The sequence below is a fragment of the Seriola aureovittata genome, chromosome 19 (assembly GCF_021018895.1).
Source record: "Seriola aureovittata isolate HTS-2021-v1 ecotype China chromosome 19, ASM2101889v1, whole genome shotgun sequence".
Lineage (NCBI taxonomy): Eukaryota > Metazoa > Chordata > Actinopteri > Carangiformes > Carangidae > Seriola > Seriola aureovittata.
This window is the reverse complement of record NC_079382.1, coordinates 7,320,860-7,338,773: the sequence shown is the minus strand read 5'-3', so window position 1 is coordinate 7,338,773 and position 17,914 is coordinate 7,320,860. Positions and strand designations below refer to the sequence as shown.

General features: G+C 39.6%; 2 protein-coding genes across 2 annotated transcripts; one reads left to right on the top strand and one right to left on the bottom strand.

Annotated features, from left to right (window-relative positions):
• Window positions 1–533: 533 nt before the first annotated feature.
• napbb (N-ethylmaleimide-sensitive factor attachment protein, beta b) lies at window positions 534–7,383 on the top strand. Its single transcript, XM_056405643.1, has 11 exons — window positions 534–765; window positions 2,380–2,459; window positions 2,622–2,738; window positions 3,640–3,686; window positions 4,094–4,171; window positions 4,303–4,358; window positions 5,066–5,150; window positions 5,259–5,363; window positions 5,440–5,508; window positions 5,604–5,654; window positions 6,120–7,383. Exons 1-11 carry the CDS (start codon window positions 665–667, stop codon window positions 6,219–6,221), a joined length of 891 nt encoding a protein of 296 aa, XP_056261618.1. The 5' UTR covers window positions 534–664; the 3' UTR covers window positions 6,222–7,383.
• Window positions 7,064–17,307, bottom strand: gzf1 (GDNF-inducible zinc finger protein 1). The gene is made up of 8 exons (XM_056405642.1): window positions 16,798–17,307; window positions 15,225–16,222; window positions 14,245–14,428; window positions 13,914–14,083; window positions 10,936–11,030; window positions 10,598–10,765; window positions 10,243–10,400; window positions 7,064–9,981 (listed from the first exon to the last, which is right to left on the bottom strand). Exons 2-8 carry the CDS (start codon window positions 16,208–16,210, stop codon window positions 9,232–9,234), a joined length of 2,511 nt encoding a protein of 836 aa, XP_056261617.1. The 5' UTR covers window positions 16,211–16,222; window positions 16,798–17,307; the 3' UTR covers window positions 7,064–9,231.
• Between the last annotated feature and the right edge of the window lie 607 nt (window positions 17,308–17,914).

Here is a 17,914-nt window from a genome sequence, read left to right as displayed (position 1 = left end):
TTTCCCTGCTAACATTTGACTAACAAGTCAAATGTCTCAGGGCCACCGTACAAATCAACCGTACATCAACGTCTGCATAATTACAGTGTGACGTGAAAACTCTAAGTGGAAATGTATTTACATCTTGTGCTGACCCAAAAACTCGCCAAATTAATACTTATTTATGAAGGGAAAGTTTGGCCACAGGCACTCCAGCAAAAGGATGTCGAGTCAGTTGTAATGTCTGGGCGCCCTCTGCTGTACAGAGGAGCAGCATACACTGAATGTGTTGCTACTTTAAGGTTTTTCGGACGATAATATATCCAATTTTATCTTCACGGCGAAGAAAAAATAAAATGTGACTTGATACTGCGTCAAATTTAAGGAAAAATTAAACTGAACGTTAAATATATTTTAGCTATTTGCCATCAAATATTACGTAACACAGGATATAAAAATAGATTCATGTATCTCCGGGAGTTGTAGTTTCTTTTGACTTGAGGGCACCTGTTTTTGTCGCGTAGGGCACTCCAACTCCCGCGATGCCACGGAACTCGCCTAAGCTACTAGCCTGTACACGCCTACGCTAAATAAACCCATCGACTGTAATCCTCACTGTACACAGCGGAATCCTTTGCTGGTATTTTCTGCCTCACTTAACGTTTTTTCCAAATACAGCAAAGAAATGGACAACTCCGGGAAAGAGAAGGAAGCGATTCAGCTAATGGCCGACGCTGACAAAAAAGTCAAGTCCTCTGGCTCTTTTTTGGGAGGGATGTTTGGAGGGTAAGACAGCACTGCACCAAAGAACAGACAGCTAGCAAGCGTTAAGTTACAGCAGCAAAGTTGGCACGTAGCCTATTGCTATAGAGACATGCATCCAGTTAGGTTTTCAAATGTTAGCTGACAACATATTGTAGAAGAACATTGCAGTTTCGTTTTATATTGAACCAGATGGAGACGACACGTGACATTCATTGCAATAATTCCTGCAAATCAGTTAGCTAAGTGAGCTGTTATCATTGTAAACATGCCAGCAGATCACGACTCTCTCCTGCACCCAGTCTTGGCCTGGAGTCTACGCAGCAGTCTGTATAGAGCTAATTTACAAGGTTAAAATATCTACTTTGACTGTATTTGCAGCCTTTTCTGTAATTTCATTCAGTCTCCGCATTATGTCAGATCACATATAGTAGGCTATATATAAATATATGATGTATTTTCTGGGTTTATTATCTGATTTTTTTTATCCCTTCATGGTTCGATTTCATTTTAGCCCCAAGAATTTATTTACATATTCTAGTCTAAAAACACCCTCCTCTGAATCAACCAAACACATTGTCATCTGACCTGACGTCATAATCCTGAGGCAGTGACTGTGAATGTGCTCTAATCACACACAGCAGTGTTTAAAGTATGAATCATTACTAATTGTTACTTTCATCAGTGCACTCATTAACACCAGAGTTAATCCTCAAAACACCCAGAGCAAAGGTTTCTGATGATGGGATAAAGACAGGGCAAACCTCCACAATGGCAAATGCTGCAATCTGAATCATGCTGAGGGGTTTTAGCAGATTGAGAGTTCACATTTGCCAAAACAGGCAAAACCATCAAAAAGGCAACTCATAATAATAACAACAACATTACTGTAGAAATAGACAAACAGTTGGCAAGTAGTTTTACCAATTATTTATTATGCATTCATTCTTAAATTGAAAAAAATGTCAGTGTCTGCAATATTGGACATATTGCAGACACTGATTTCTATTGAGAGCTTTATATCTACCAGTGACCTTGGGGAGCTCCTTAAAATTGTGTTCTGTATATCCAATTAATGCATGCTCTCTTATATCTGAATATTTTTCTATATAATAGAGACAAAGCAAAGAAAGCTTTGTTTTCATGTGCCCAAAATACAAAAAGTCAGCAGTTATTGTTCAGTGCGACTCTGTCCGAGGTGACCCCCAGATGTTACTACTCTGCAGTTTGTGTGCTGATAATTCTTGGCAGCCTTATACTGTTAAATCTGTGGCTGACCAAGCAGTGATGTAATCCTGCCGTGATTGAATGGACAGAATATTATTACAACTACAGGGAGCTCCCAGGGGTCCACTTCTTGTCATGAAGGGATGGAGATCTATAGTGTCTCTGTAGAGGGATTTATTTAAGCCAGTTCACCAATCTTAGCATTGCAACTCCCTGAGAAATGCAGCAGACTGACACTCTGTACAGTGCATCATCCTGTGTTGCCATTTAGGGGTCATTTATTTGACCATATTTAGACCAGACTGATTTGTTTTTGTTTAACCTTAGTATGCCATAGCTTATATAATCATATAATCATTTGTACTATATTCAGTTTGTTTACAACTGCTTTCTTTTTCTTTTGGTTTGTAGAGGACATCACAAAGTGGAAGAGGCATGTGAGATGTACTGCAGAGCGGCCAACATGTTCAAGATGGTCAAAAACTGGAGTGGTGCGATATTCAACTTATCAATTTTAACACACTTGCCAAGCTGTAGAATTGTTGTCTTTTGGCTCTATAACTGCAAAGTGCAGCACCTAGAAATGAGAGTGTGTTGCAAAGTATAAAGTCGGGATGCATGAAATTTTCTGTTCTCTTTTCCTCTATCTGCAGCTGCTGGGAGTGCATTTTGCAAGGCTGCACGTCTCCATATGCAGCTGCAGAACAAACATGACTGTGCCACCAGTTTCATCGATGCAGGGAATGCTTACAAGAAGTCTGATCCCAATGGTAAGAGATGATAGACTGACTTCAATCTACCTCTTACCCTGTTTAACCCATAATAACTCTAATCTAATTCTGACCTTCATACTGTACAAGTTAATGAAACATCGACTGTACAGCTGGATGCAAGAAAATTATTGCAGTAATGTATTGAAAATATATATGTTAGCTATGCCTGATTAAAACACTTGTCATTCAGTGTTTTCATGAATACTGTTTTGTAGTGAAGTTGACTAGCTAGAGCATTTCCACACCCAGCAGGGGGGAGTGAGGCTATATTCTGTCACTCTGACAGGAAATTAATCAAATCTCCTGAGATGAGTCATTGTAGAGTGAGTGTTTCTCTAAATGACTAAAACACATTGAATCCCCACACTAAATCCTCAGATTGTTGACAGGAAATCAGGAGAGTTTAACACTCTCTGGCCACAAGGCTTAACTGTGAGGTGGATTTCACTTTTACAATCTGCCTTAGTTGCTTTGCTGTTCATATTTCAAGCAATTGATCATGTAGGAGTTATTGCTCTTTAATTGCTCTGCATTTACTGTTAGTTGATTTATAGGCCTCTTTGTTCTCTCTGTGGCCTCATTTAATATTCTAAGCGCAGATGTAGCCATTGGTTTTGGGGGAGGGTTGACGGCTGAGGTGTTTGGTGTGCAGACAGAAGAGGAGGGTCTTGCTTGTGGTTTTGTTTTATCATTTGTATCTAACGTCTGACTAAAAGCAACATACAAGTGTTATACATAGGTTTGTTTTTTTTACCTCCTTTCACCCTGTTGCTGGAACATCCCTTGTTGACTAATCTTGAATTAGGTGCTGTTCAAGGTTCTGTCAGATATTAACAAAACTAACCATTTCTAACTGATGTCTAATTGTTCCCTCCTCTTCTTTTAATGCTGCCAAAAGAGGCAATCAAGTGTTTAAATGCTGCCATCGATATATACACAGACATGGTAAGATGCCTATAGAAAGTCTCCATCTGTGTTCTCATCCACAACAGTAAATCTGGCCTTTGACTTAACAGAGCTGGATAGCAGAAAATCCTCATACACATTGATGTAGGAGGATGTCTCTGCTTTTCCTCCACTCCCGCATTTTATTTTTGGGCCCATATCAACATATTGCTAGTGCACCCCTTTTTTTATTTAACACATATAACACAACCTTGATTGAGCAAATTGCCTAGATGTTTTTTTTTTTTTTAGTGAAGATTAATTTCAAAAGCTAAAACCTTATAGACCTGAAGCCACAGGCTACCACTTGACCTCACCTCTCTGCACTGAGAACATAACAAAACACTTTCATTGACTTGAGATAGATCCAGTTAGTAATAATTTCTCCTCTCCTTCTCCTCCCCCAGGGAAGATTCACCATCGCAGCCAAACACCACATCAGTATCGCAGAGATCTACGAGGCTGAACTTGTGGATATCGAAAAGGTAACATCACATTGTCAGAGGTTACATAGCCAGATAATACTACTAATAATTACTCATATGACCATTATAAGTAATATTTGTTTTGAAGAACACTTAAGATGACAGTGTTTGCCGTTTTTTCTTTTGTAAAGGCTATTGCACATTATGAACAAGCAGCAGACTACTACAAAGGAGAAGAATCAAACAGGTACTGTTCTCACTGTTTCTTTTATCAGGATAGTATATTGTATATTACCTATGTTATCCCTGTTTTTCTATTTAAGAATTGATGCTGTCATGTTGATGTATGAAAGCATATAGCAATTTCAAAGTTTCCAAAGTTATGTGTGCACCCTAACCCCCACTGTAAAGATTAAAGACTTCATACAATGATGCTCTAAGTATCAGTATTAGCTGTGAGGGAGATTGATGTCAAACATTGTTGACTTATACAGCTATTTACTGTAGTAGTTATCACCCAAAATAGTTCATTGGTGATATGAAGATTTTCTGTGCAGTACATTTTTAGGTGTAGCACACTTTTTATCATGATAAAAGTCATGAAGACTGAAATGTTGTAGAGAATAACAATTTCATTTTAAGTTTATAATTTCTAATACACTTTTTTCATGTAAGTAATTTTAACAAGTAAATAGGTCAAAGAGAAGCTAAAAGGTTCTTGTTGCTTGCTGGATAGCATCTATAGCAGCCTGCTCACGGCTGTTGTTCACAGAAGCCTTCTGCCACATTTTGATTTGTCATAGCTGAGAAAGCACAGCTGTCAGTGACATTAACAGGCGTATGCAAGCAGGCTGTGCAAAACCAGAACCCTGGAACTGAGATACCTTCATGAATTGCCCTCATTAACATAAGTGATTATGTCGTTACCTTTGTCTTTTTGAAACTTTTCTTTAGTTCTGCCAACAAGTGTCTCCTGAAAGTGGGATCTTACTGTGCTCAGTTGGAGCAGTACCAGAAGGCTATTGAGATCTACGAGCAGGTGGGTACTACTTGGGATTTGTGTGTCTACCTTGCACTTTTCTCCATCACCACTGAGTTTGTAATGCTGACATATCTACAACATTTTGTATGATTTGAATGCATCTAGGTTGGAGCCAACACGATGGACAACCCACTGCTGAAATACAGCGCCAAAGAGTATTTCTTCAAAGCCTCCCTGTGTCATTTCATTGTCGACGAGCTCAACGCTAAGGCAAGTTTATACCTTTGTGGTTCAGGATTTGGGAAGGGGAGTTGTGGTAGAATTTTAACACGCTGTGTCTCTACAGATTGCTGTTGAAAAATATGAGGAGATGTTCCCGGCTTTTTCAGACTCCAGAGAATGCAAGTTGTTGAAGGTAACTCGATGCTAAGAACACTGAGGATGGTTTACTTTTCCCTCTTAATCTGTTCACTTTCTTTGCGTAACCTACATTTTCTTTTGTCTTAACAGAAACTTCTTGAGGCACATGAGGAACAGAACAGCGAGGCTTTCACAGAGGCAGTAAGTCTCATACACTCTGAAAGTTGTCAAGTTTTAAAATAAGGCCTTTGGTGAGCGCAGAACTCGCACTGCTTCAGCTATTGTAGTTTTGTTGGATCCCTTGTGTGTTCAGGAAAGTTGGAGGCTGGATCTCAGGAATCAATTCAGTCTCCCAGGACTGTGTGTTTATGTGGAACTTGTACAAACTGATGTGGTGAATCACTGTTGCTGACCTGAGAAAAACATTTTTCAAAGTTAACTCAAAGTCAGAGAGGGAAGAGTCCTCATCTGAAATGTAGAAAATTCATCACAATTGTAACTGTGTTAGTTCATACATATGCAATGCCAGTGGTAGAATTCAAACCTAAGTGAATTTTATATTAAGTTATATAATAAATTTAGCAAAGTGAGCAGAACATTGTAATTGTAATCCTGATTTGGGGAAAAATAAAGCTTATCTCTATGTCCCATTTCCGCCCTTTTCAGGTAAAGGAGTTTGACTCCATCTCACGTTTGGACCAGTGGCACACAACCCTCCTGCTGCGCATCAAAAAGACCATCCAGGGTGATGAAGGGGATCTGAAATGAAAGAACCACTGGGTACAAAATGCAGCATGGAGGGACAAATCCATCACGCATGCTTTCTCACACACACAGGCAAATAAACAGACAGACACTCGCCTCATTGTGTATAGTATCTGGAGAGGAGTGTCTGGCGATTTTGAATATTCCACTGCTCACTGCTATACTGTCAGAGTACTATCTTTGCTTTCCTTACAAGCATATCTGAATCTAGTCAGAATGTAAATCCTCTCGCCCTCACCTCTTCCTAGAGGATTGCTGCATACCTTTTCTGCTGAAATCTGTCCTGGGGGATTTCAGAGCGGTATATTGTATTGAAACTAATGTTAGTATTGATGACAAGCACTGCATGTTTTGTACAAGTATTGTTTCCTAGTCCGATGCAGCTTGTTTTTTTTTAATCTAGTCTATTATATATTTCAATTATTTAAATGTTTCAGTTTGTTGTACATAAGATTATCATGATGTGTGTGGATTTAAAGAATGTACTATTATCTTAATTTATGTTGTGTTGAAATAGAAGAGAAGGATTAAATCAATGTCATGATTGTTCTTACAACTCATTACCATAAAAAAGATTTTGGTTTTCTTTTTATCACTCATGGGGAGAGACTCTTCTTGATGAAGGGCTGTGATATGCACCAAGTGTAGACTGTTAAACATTTGTACCTAATCACAACCTGATGATTTTTTGTGATAAATGTTCATGATTTTATTACATTTCAGTTTATTTATTATGACTTTAGGATTTTTTGATGTAAGAACACTTTTAATGTTTGAATGTGTAAGCTGCAGTTTATAGGTTGCCTATGTGAGCTGTATTTTGGCGTGAAAAGAACTGACATGGAAACCCTTTCTCCTTTATTCCCAGGGCAGTAATTTTGGGATAATGTGCATCATTAGTCATTCATTCCGTGCCGTGTTGTGTTGTGAACTACACTACAGTGAAGGTTTACTACTGCAGTGCACCTTCCAACTGGCCAGTTGCTAAGCATGTCATTGTGTACAGGTTAGTGTTGTGTTACATTCACTAGTGAGCCAGACCAAAGTTTTTACAAAAGGGTCAGTCGCCCTGCGTATCCAGCTTCTTCCAGAAGGAATGACAATGGGGATTGGATATGATCTGTATGCTTGTGCGAATGGACAATAATAAAGGTATTATATCCCACACTGCCCTGCCCTTGTCTTTAATTATGAATAAGAATTGTGTGCTGTAAGCTTCAATCTGTATTTAAATTCTCAAGGTCAACAATGAATAGTTTCTATGTTTCTCTGTGACCTTTAAAGCACACTCAGGAATTGCTCGTACGTGACTAATACAATCAGACACCAGGTACAAGATGTGAGACACCTTGATGAGGTGTGACACTATATCAGATAACTTGCCCACAGAAAAAGTAATACTGAAAAGCATTTTCTACACAGTGGTTTAAGCTGAGGCCTGAGACCTTCACCTCTTTAATAATGATCGCCTTCTGCCGTCCTTTCATGCAATAACTCAAGATTTTCTTTACCAACAAAATCTATAAAGCACACTTTGCAGTTAGTCTGATTAGTGCCAATCACTGCACACTGATGTGGTCATCTTGATCATATAGCACTGAAATGACATTTCAGTAAGCTACAACTATTTTTGCAAAATAGCTTCGGTTCAATACTAGAACCAAAGTACAGGTTCTTGCACCAACCGTTCAAAAACCTATACTAAAGAAGGCCCAATAGGATCAGTTGAATAATGTATAATCACAAAAAGGACAATAATATAAATGTATTACAGTCTGTATTTTGAGAGTTGTATTTATAAGCCCACTAAATAAAATGCATGTTGCTAATGCTGTGCTTGGATTTATATATAATTAAACTCATGTATACTTTTATTGATCTATTATTTTCATCTGCTGCCCTGTCTGACTGTAACCTTATGCTGTTTGATTTGATGGGTGAAGTTTGCTGGGGCAATAGATTACAGAAATCAATTTAACCAACGACCTGTGACAGAGAACAATGTGACCTAGGTTTGACATGATTGTGTCCTGTTCTTATACAACGTCTACATCTTGTTTAGTGTGCATTTCCTTTCTCCATACCTTCTTTGCAAGCATCCACATTAATAATACTGTTTCGATTGGGTACAATAAATAAAACAAATCTACATTTGGAAAGAAGATACCAATTAGTTTCAGTCTAATTTCATTTAATTAAACTTACAAACTTTAGAGGTTATTTTCTTTCCAGAAGTTCTGTAAGTGGAGGCAGACTCAAAAATCCTCTGGGATAATATGGAGTGTCTGCTGAACATAACAAATACTTTGAAACACAGCTGTAGTTATATGGAAACTGTTCCAAAGAGAGTAAAGCGCCAGGATTCTGAAGGATTTAAGATAATTCATTTACATTCAGACCAAGATAAATCAACAGAGTTGTGAAAAGCGTGTTGTCATTCCAAAAGGTGTATGGAAAGCTACTTGAGGATTCACTGGAGTGCTGTTCTGTAGCTGCCAAGGACTTCTGACAAGGTTCCCAGACCATGATCCTCCACAACCGTCCAGGTTGTAACTCCTGCAGTACATGATGTATGGTGAACATGTGTCTGATATTAACACGAGGGCTAAAATGTACTGAACCTGATGTGATGTTTGCCATTATATGTAATGAACTAACAATCAACTTAATTTCATTTGTATTCAATATGATTTATGCCGCATTCAACACTGTACATTATGAGACCTGTACAATATTATTTCAATCATTAATTATAATAATCTTGATTACACCTTAGTTATATCTCATAAGCTTGTGACTAAAACTTGTGATTCTTAATGCATACCTTGAGTTTCCCAAAGGGTGTGATAAACACTGAACATCACATCCAAGTGACTGTTAATGAAACACTGGATTTTAGATTATGATTATGATGAAACACTGCAGTCAGAACACACATTCAGACATTGCTAATTCCAAAGTATATACAACAAATATCATTAAGTGAGGGGCTGGAAATATTTAGATGCATTTTCTACAAAGCTTCTTGATCTTTAGGTTCACCTAAAGAGTTATCTGCTGTCCTTTGCTGTCCATCACTTTGGACAGCTGCTGCTTGTTCTTTTCCACAAGCTTTGTCAGTGACAATCACAGTCTGAATATTAGGGTGTAATATATCCATCTCAGAAGTGGTCTTAGTGTCTGAAACCGGAGCCAAAATGGTCTGCGAAACAGCAGCTTCCAGCACAGATGACGTTGAAACAGTTTGGATCTCCGAGACTGACGCCAATGTGCCTTCAGAAACAGGAACCGTGAGAACTGAGGGTACAGACAAAACGGTGGATGAGGATTCAGAGGACAAGGGGGTAGGATGAGCCATAGACACAGGTATAGAGAAGGGGACAGGGATGGTGGAACCATCTAAGGAAATGACACTGGCCCCTGTGCTGTCAGTGGTCATAATGGGCTGGATCTGTGTCCCAGGTGGCACTTCAGTGTGGATGACAGTGATCCCGCCGAGGGCACCGTGACTGACCAGAGCAATGGTTCCATGACTTGTCCACTCAGATGGGAGAGTGACTGGTTCAGCTGAAACCACAGTGGAGTCATTGTTGGTTTTACCGGCAGCACCAGCAGTACCACCACTTTTTCTCGCTGAACTCTTTTTCTCCCCTGCTCCTGCTTTTTCTGTCTTTCCCTTAGTGGGACTTCTGGGTTTCTTGTCCTCCACATTTCCCTCCAGCACCACCAGGTAGTTCTTCCAGGGAGCATCTGAGTCATGAATCTGAATGTTAACAGAACTCGTGTTATTTTCATAGCAGTCTGATGGGACAAAGCACTTTAAACAGCTACAACATATCAGATGATAAACATGCATTGGTATGCATTGTGCAAAAGCCTTAATACCATTAATAATCCTTCCTTTTTTAAATATGGACACCCTTGCCCAGTCACCGTGCCGGTTTTATCAACACGGTACCCACACACTCACATTTGAAACTACACTTTCACATAGTACGACTACAGTGAGATAAGCGCTGTTTACCATAGTGTGCCTGCGAAGGGTGGACTTGTCTGTAAAGGTGCGGTTACATAGGCCACACATGTAGGGTTTCTCTCCTGTGTGAATACGCTGGTGCCTCTGGAGGGCGTTGAGCTGGGTGAACTGCTTTTCACAGTCTTTACAGCTGTACGGACGCTCACCTAACAATCATTCAAGAGGGAACAAGCATAGACAAGAAAAATTAAAAAGTCACATCAATGTCAGAGTGTAAACATAAGGACAGTGACGATGAAAAGAACAACGAACAAAATTCATTTTGTTGTTATTTTCAGCTGTAAAAGTGCATTATGTCCTCAAATTACCAAAAACAAATAAGTCAAATGATTATTACAATTACCTGTATGTATTTTTAAATGCTGGTGAAGAGAATTCCTCTGAGCAAAGCCTCGACCACACTGTTCACACTTGTATGGCTTGGACCCAGTGTGGATGTTCGAATGGTGCCTTAGGTATTCTTTAGATGCAAAGCTTTTCCCACATGCCTCACACATGAAAGGCTTTTCTCCTAACAAGAGGAAAAACCACAAAAGAACCATGTTTTTTAATCTTCAAGGCCTACTTAAAAATATATTCTTAGCTAAAGCAGAAATTAGTTGGCATTGCGTCAAAATCTCCTCGAAAACTAAAGATGGAAATGCAGAAATACAAATGGACTTGATATCATATCAGTCTTACCCGTGTGTGATCTCTTATGATAGGCCAGCATGTGCTTCTGAGTGAACCGGGACTCACACTCATCACATGCAAATGGCTTCTCTCCCGTGTGAGTCCTACACATAGGGAAACAGACGAGTTTAACCTTCAACTATTTCATACATTTACATTTATTTATTTATTTTTATTTATTTATTTTATTTTATTTATAGAGCGCATTTCATGCACAAGGCAGACACAATGCGCTTTACAGCATACAACAAAACAATAAAAAAACAATACAAATAGCACAGAGTAGACAAGCGCACACACACACACACACACGCACACACGTTCAATCAAACGCTGTTAAGAGGAGAAAAGTTTTTAACCTATTTTTAAAAAGATTGACTGACGGGGGCAGTCTTTACTGCCTCAGGCAAACTGTTCCACCTGCGTGGGGCATAAACAGAAAATGCAGCCTCCCCTTTCTGAGTTTTGGTGCGGGGAATGACTAGTGTACTAGTGTTTGTGGACCTGAGGGATCTTACTGGTGTGTAGGTAATTAGCATGTCTGTTAGGTACTGAGGTGCAAGACCATTTAGTGCTTTATAAACTAACAGGAGGACTTTGAAATCTATTCTTTTTTTGACGGGTAACCAGTGCAGGGTTTTAAGAACGGGTGTGATGTGTTGATATTTTTTTGTACCAGTGAGAATACGTGCTGCTGCATTTTGAATTAATTGTAATTGTCGAATGCTTGTGTTTGCGAGGCCAGTGAATAGGCCATTACAGTAATCTAATCTGCTAGTTATGAATGCATGAATTAATTTTTCAGAGTCAGGTTTTGATAGAAAACTTCTTAACTTAGATATATTTTTTAGGTGGTAGAAAGATGATCTTGTGATGTGGTTAATATGACTCCTGAAGTTTAAATTGCTATCCATGATTATGCCAAGATTTTTTGCAACAGTTTTACTCTCCAGGGAGAGGGACTTGAGGTGTTCAGCCACTCTCAGTCTTTGAGTCTGTGCACCAAAGATTAGTATTTCTGTTTTGTCTTTATTTAACTGCAGGAAGTTTTCAGTCATCCATTTGTTAATGTCACTGATACATTGGGTGAGGGACTGTATGGGAGATAAGTCATCATGGTATAGAGAAATGTAGAGTTGCGAATCGTCTGCATAGTTGTGGTAATTAACATTATGGTTAGTGATGATATGTGAAAGTGGAAGCATATACAGGTTGAACAGTAATAATAAGAATTGACCCCTGGGGAACCCCACATGTGACGTCCTTTTTTTTGGAAGAGAAGTCGCCGATGGAAACATACGACTTCCTGTCATGTAAGTATGAATTGAACCATTTAAGAACAGGACCAGATAAGCCCACCCATTTCTCGAGTCTCTCTAGCAGAATTTTATGGTCAACCGTATCAAAGGCAGCACTGAGATCAAGTAAAACAAGAATGGATATTTTTTTGGAGTCTGTGTTTATATGCAGGTCGTTTATTACTTTAATGAGAGCTGTTTCTGTACTATGGTGGGGACGAAAACCTGATTGATAAATATCTAGGAGGCTATTTGATGTGAGATATTTTTTGAGTTGAATGTAAACAGTTTTTTCAAGTATTTTACTAAGAAATGGCAGATTGGAGATGGGCCGATAGTTTGCTATATCATTTGGATCCAAGTTCTTTTTCTTCAGGAGTGGTTTTATGACACCTGTTTTAAGTGATGTGGGGAAAATTCCAAACTGAAGAGACCAGTTTACGATTTTTAAAACTTCGGGTGCTAAACAATTGAAGACGGTTTTAAAAAATGTTGTTGGAATAGGATCCAAACAACAGGTGGAGGATCTGAACTGACCAACAATATTAGAGAGATCTGTAGGATCTAAGCGGTCAAACTGAGACATAAAACAACTGGAGCCCCTGGAGAGAGGATGGAGAGGATCATTTTTTGGTCTGAGGGCACTGATGTTGTCTCTGATTGTGTTAACTTTGCTATCAAAAAATAAAGCAAATTGCTCACATTTTTCTGTAGACACCAAATTTGATGGGATGGTGGATGGTTGATTTATGAGTCTGTCAACAGTGGAGAAAAGTACTTTACTGTTATTGATATTTTCATTTATAATTTTAGAAAAGAAAGACTGTCTAGCTTGTTTAATAGTTTTGTTATATTCATTCAGTTTGTCCTTATAAATCTCATTATGAACCTTAAGTTTTGTTTTTCTCCACTGTCGCTCTGCCTGGCGACACTTTCTTTTAGACTGACTGACCTCTACACTAGTTCTCCATGGAGCTTTTAGTTTTTCTACATATTTAGTTTTGACTGGTGCAATGTTGTCCAGGATACTCTGTATTTTTGAGTTGAAACTGTCCACAGGATCACCAGCTGATGATACATTGGACAGTGACAACTTATTCATGGTTCCTTGAAAACTTTCAATTGTGTTGTTGTTGATAATGCGTTTTTTGATTGTACGGGAACCATTATGGTATACAGAAGAAGCACATACATTAAAATATATGCAACAATGGTCAGAGAAAGCTACATCTATTACACATGGTGTAGTAATATTAAGTCCTTTTGTGATGACGAGATCCAAAGTGTGTCCTTTGTTGTGGGTGGGTCCACGGACATGTTGGGAGAGATCAAATGCCTCCAACAAACTCAAAAAGTTAATGGCATCTGTTATTAGTATATATAAATAAAAGTTCACAACCATCATTAACTCTCTGGTTTCCAGCTTTTTCTAGCTAGAAGTATGTATGTCTACAACTGATGACTGGACCATCAGGGACAACAGGAAAAATTTGACTGGAGTTTCTGTGTGATTCAATGTAGTGTTTTGTATATAAATGACAGGCTGATACATTCTGCAAAAGAGAGGAGAGAACTACTTGCTCAACAAAATTAGAAGCTGTGACCCTCTGGTTAAACACTCTCCCCTCAAGCATCTACACAAGTCCCAGCCCAATTCTAAGCTTCAGTCCTCATCTGTGAGTTCAGTACCTGCGGTGCATCTTGAGTGCAGAGTTCTGGGTAAACCTGGCCTGACAGTCAGTGCACTCAAAGGGCTTTGTGCCTGTGTGTGTCCTCCCATGCAACAACAGAGCAGTTTTGGAGCTGAGTGTCTTTCCACAGTCAGAGCAGACATGACGCAGATTGTTACGTTCATGTACCTGAGAAGCAACAGGGGTGTAAGACAGGAATGATCAAATCAGGGAAAAACATGTGACTTGTTATTGCATAGATATATCACACTGCATATATTTTATCATGGAAATAACACAGTATATGACTATCAAATATAGAAAGTGTATGGAATTTAATTAATCTTCACCTGTCTTTGATGGCGGACAACATCCTTCTTTCGTTTGAAGGTCTTTGTGCAGAAGTCACATGCAAAAAGCCTCTCATTACTGTGGACATGCTTTTCATGGATTTTCAAGTTGCTGCGGTTAGCAAAGGTCTGCAGGCAGGTCTCACAGCGATAGATAACATCGGCTTTCACTCCATGGTATGTGCTGGCCAAGAGAGCAGTAACAGATTACAGAAATATCAGAGGACAAATGTCGTTTAAAAAGGTATCAATAAAATGACCATCAGACATAGCTCCAACAGTAGAGGGGAAGTCTTAAAAAAATACTCCAATTAACATGGTAGAGCTGTGGTAGCACAGTGCTGTTGTCACTGGGAGATCTGGTGCACAAGATAATTCAACCACATTATTACCACAGATACAACTATCAGATCACTTTCACTTGCTCCATCTTGTCTTGTTACTTAAATAAATCGTGACATCAGGAAAAGGATACAGTTAATGTAGGTGCTACCATGTTCACAATGGATAAAAAAAATTGTGTTCGGCATAGTGTTGCGCACTAATACAGAAATTAAAAAAGTAAGTAAACAATTACACAGGAACAGCTGAGGTCAACAGAGGTTCTCCTCGCAAGCACTTAATAAAGCACTTAAAGCCATTGGAAGAGTGACTAGGGAGCTCCGGGGAAAGACCAAACGCTCACTAGATGACTCACATTTCCCATAATACTGTGATCACCAGTGTGACATCAGAACAGTGCACACATTCAACACTGAGTCAACAACACAGGGTAGCACAATATAATATCAACAAATAAAATATCATGTTTGATAATGAGCTTGTGAGAACAGCTGGGTGCTAACCTCACTACTGGAAATGTTCCCCTGGAACAAGTCCTGTCATATGGTGGTTGCTTGGCTGAAAGATTCAGTCTGTACACTATTGGGAGCTGTAGTATCAATCAATAAATTAAACCCAGAAGAACTATTATGTCCTACCTGATGTGCTTCAAGTAGCTTCTCTCGTAGTGGAAGGTCCGTTGGCACTTGTTACACTGGAACTGGGCTTTGGATGGTCTTTTTGACGTCTCCTTGGACTGTCCCTCTTCTTCCTCTTCCTCCTCCTCCTCCCCCACAGATAACAGCAGAGGGTCTTCAGGATCATTACTCTGCACATCGTCCTCACATTCCCAGCCAACCACATCAGAGACTATCATTCCCGAAGTCTCAGCTCCTTTCTCTGGTTGTTTCTCTGGCTGAGCATCACCTTCAGTCCTGTCCTCATACTCCTCTGTGTCTTCAGTGGTAACTTGGTTTTCATTGTTAAAAGCCTCTTTTTTAGTATTTCTCTGAAGGGCTTTACGGCCAGCCAACCTCTGCTTTACCTGTCCTCCTTTTTCATCCTTTATTGTGTCCTTTATCTTTACTCTTTTTGATATTACTTCTTTCACAGGGCTCCGTGGAGAGAGCTGCCGCTTATGAAATAAACTTTCAGGCTGCTTTCTCCCATTGGCCCTTTTTTCTTTCTTGTCACCCTGTGAGTCATCTTTATCTACAACCTTTGATGCAGACGATTTCTTTGCTGGGTTTTGTAGAATTCCCGCACTCATGGCCTCACCACAAACCTCTGCAAGATCCTCACAGTCCAACAACTGTGCCGCTGCTTGAACATCACCAATCTTATCTCTGGCAACTTCAACTTTACCAGTATACACAAATTCCAAAAACTTGGAGAAGTTGTTGGAGTGCATATTTGAGAGTGATAATTTGTCTCGGGCTGCATCCTGAGAGAGAAGGATCTTCTTGAAGTAGCCACTGGAGGCTGCAAGCACCACCTGGTGGGCCTGAAACTCCTGCACGTCTCCCTGGTAGTCTACCTGGACTGTAACATCACTAAACTGTCCTTGCAGCCTCATCTGATGCAGAGAGGCCAGGATGTTTTCATGGTGAGATTTAGATGTGAGCTGGACCACGTTGACACCCATAATTCATTTGTGCTGCCCACAGAAACAGAAACGGAGTGTGGTGAGTAACGCTTAAACTCGAGGAGTTTCATTCAGTTTGTGAACATACACATGCATGTGCATTCTCGGAAGTCCACGTAGCTACAGTAAGATTATATTTTTGAGTAGCTCCACTTCGTGCCTCTCATGTATCATCATTACTGGGGCTAATTTTAGACTAGTGAATTCACTTGCTCAAAGGCAAAAAGCAGCTAATATTTAGCTAAATGCTCGGCGAGTTTGTTAAAACAACCTCTCTGACTTAAGGTGGGTCAGAAATACCTCAAACCTCAGTATCTAAAGCCTAATGTCAGGGCAACAGACTACATATGATATTTTTGTGCTTTTATCTTTGTAAAGTCCACTGCTGGGATTAGTAACTGCTAACTGCAGAATCACAGTCACAATGGTAAACAAGCTAGGTTAGCTAACATTAACTGTCAACACAAAACAAACTGGACGGACATGTGTTTTACATAAAATCGACCTACAGCGCACTGCACACAGTGACTGAGTTGCACGCTTAGCAACCAGCTAACTACACAACAACACGAAGCAAGTTTTCTTACCGTAAGGTCGCTAAAATGGCAGCCCTCCACAAATGTTCTCTACGGCGGAAGATATTTCCTCGACGAGTCGCTCCCGAAAACGGCGCTTAACCGACATCCGGTGCCGAGGTGGCTGATTTCGGATCAGTTCTTCATTCATGGCCTTGTGTAAAGTTTGAATAGCCGAGTGCAGCTACTGTTCCTGGATCATTATAGAGGGTTTATTGACTGTAAGCGCATAACGTTATCTCATGACAAATAGCACCTCTGATGTTGTTAAACGTTACATTTGAGGCTTTCCAGACTTTAAAGCTAATTTGGCTAGCTAGCCCTCTGTACTATAAAACAATTTACAATTGTTTGACTTGGCCTTAATTATCTCCAGGATACTGTCCATTTCGGGGTTATTTTAACAGTCGTTGCACTTGTCACGTTATTGAAGTGGTGATGTTACCGTAATCCTGAGCAGTAGTAGCCCAGGCTGCATATATATTAATGTATTACTATCTTGTACCCGCACGGGGGCGCAATTGTACAGAACGACCACATTACATGATATAGCTGCTAGTTTTTGGATTAAAAAGCAGTTTAACCTGCACCTTGAACAGCCACATTTGCATTCATTATCAGTTTTCATATTGATTAGTCTCATTGTAGCATATAGTTTCATTGGCCATACTCATCGGGGGTTAAACTGTCTGGTTTAAAATAGTTGTTCTTTTACCCATTGTATATAATAGTAATAGTCTGTTGTAGTTGTACGAGAATGGTTCCAAAACCAATATAAAATAATCCAACATGCTGAAAGACTTAAAGTTATTCATTTACATTCAGGCCAGCATAAATCATCCACAGAGTTTCAAAAAGCATGCTGTCATTCCAAAGGTGTATGGAAAGCTACTTGAGGATTCACTGGGGTGTTGGCCTGCAGCTGCCAAGGGATTTTTTTTTCTTCCAGAGGAAATCCATATACCTTACATTTGTCTTAATGAATTCTGCAAGCTAGCAATCTCCTCTGTTCCGGTGACTCATGCTGCTCTTTGGACCAAAGCTGTACAGACTTCAGCCTTGACCTGGAACACTGTGTTCGCCTGTCTTTAGGTTTACATTACTCTTCTACCATACACACACACACTCA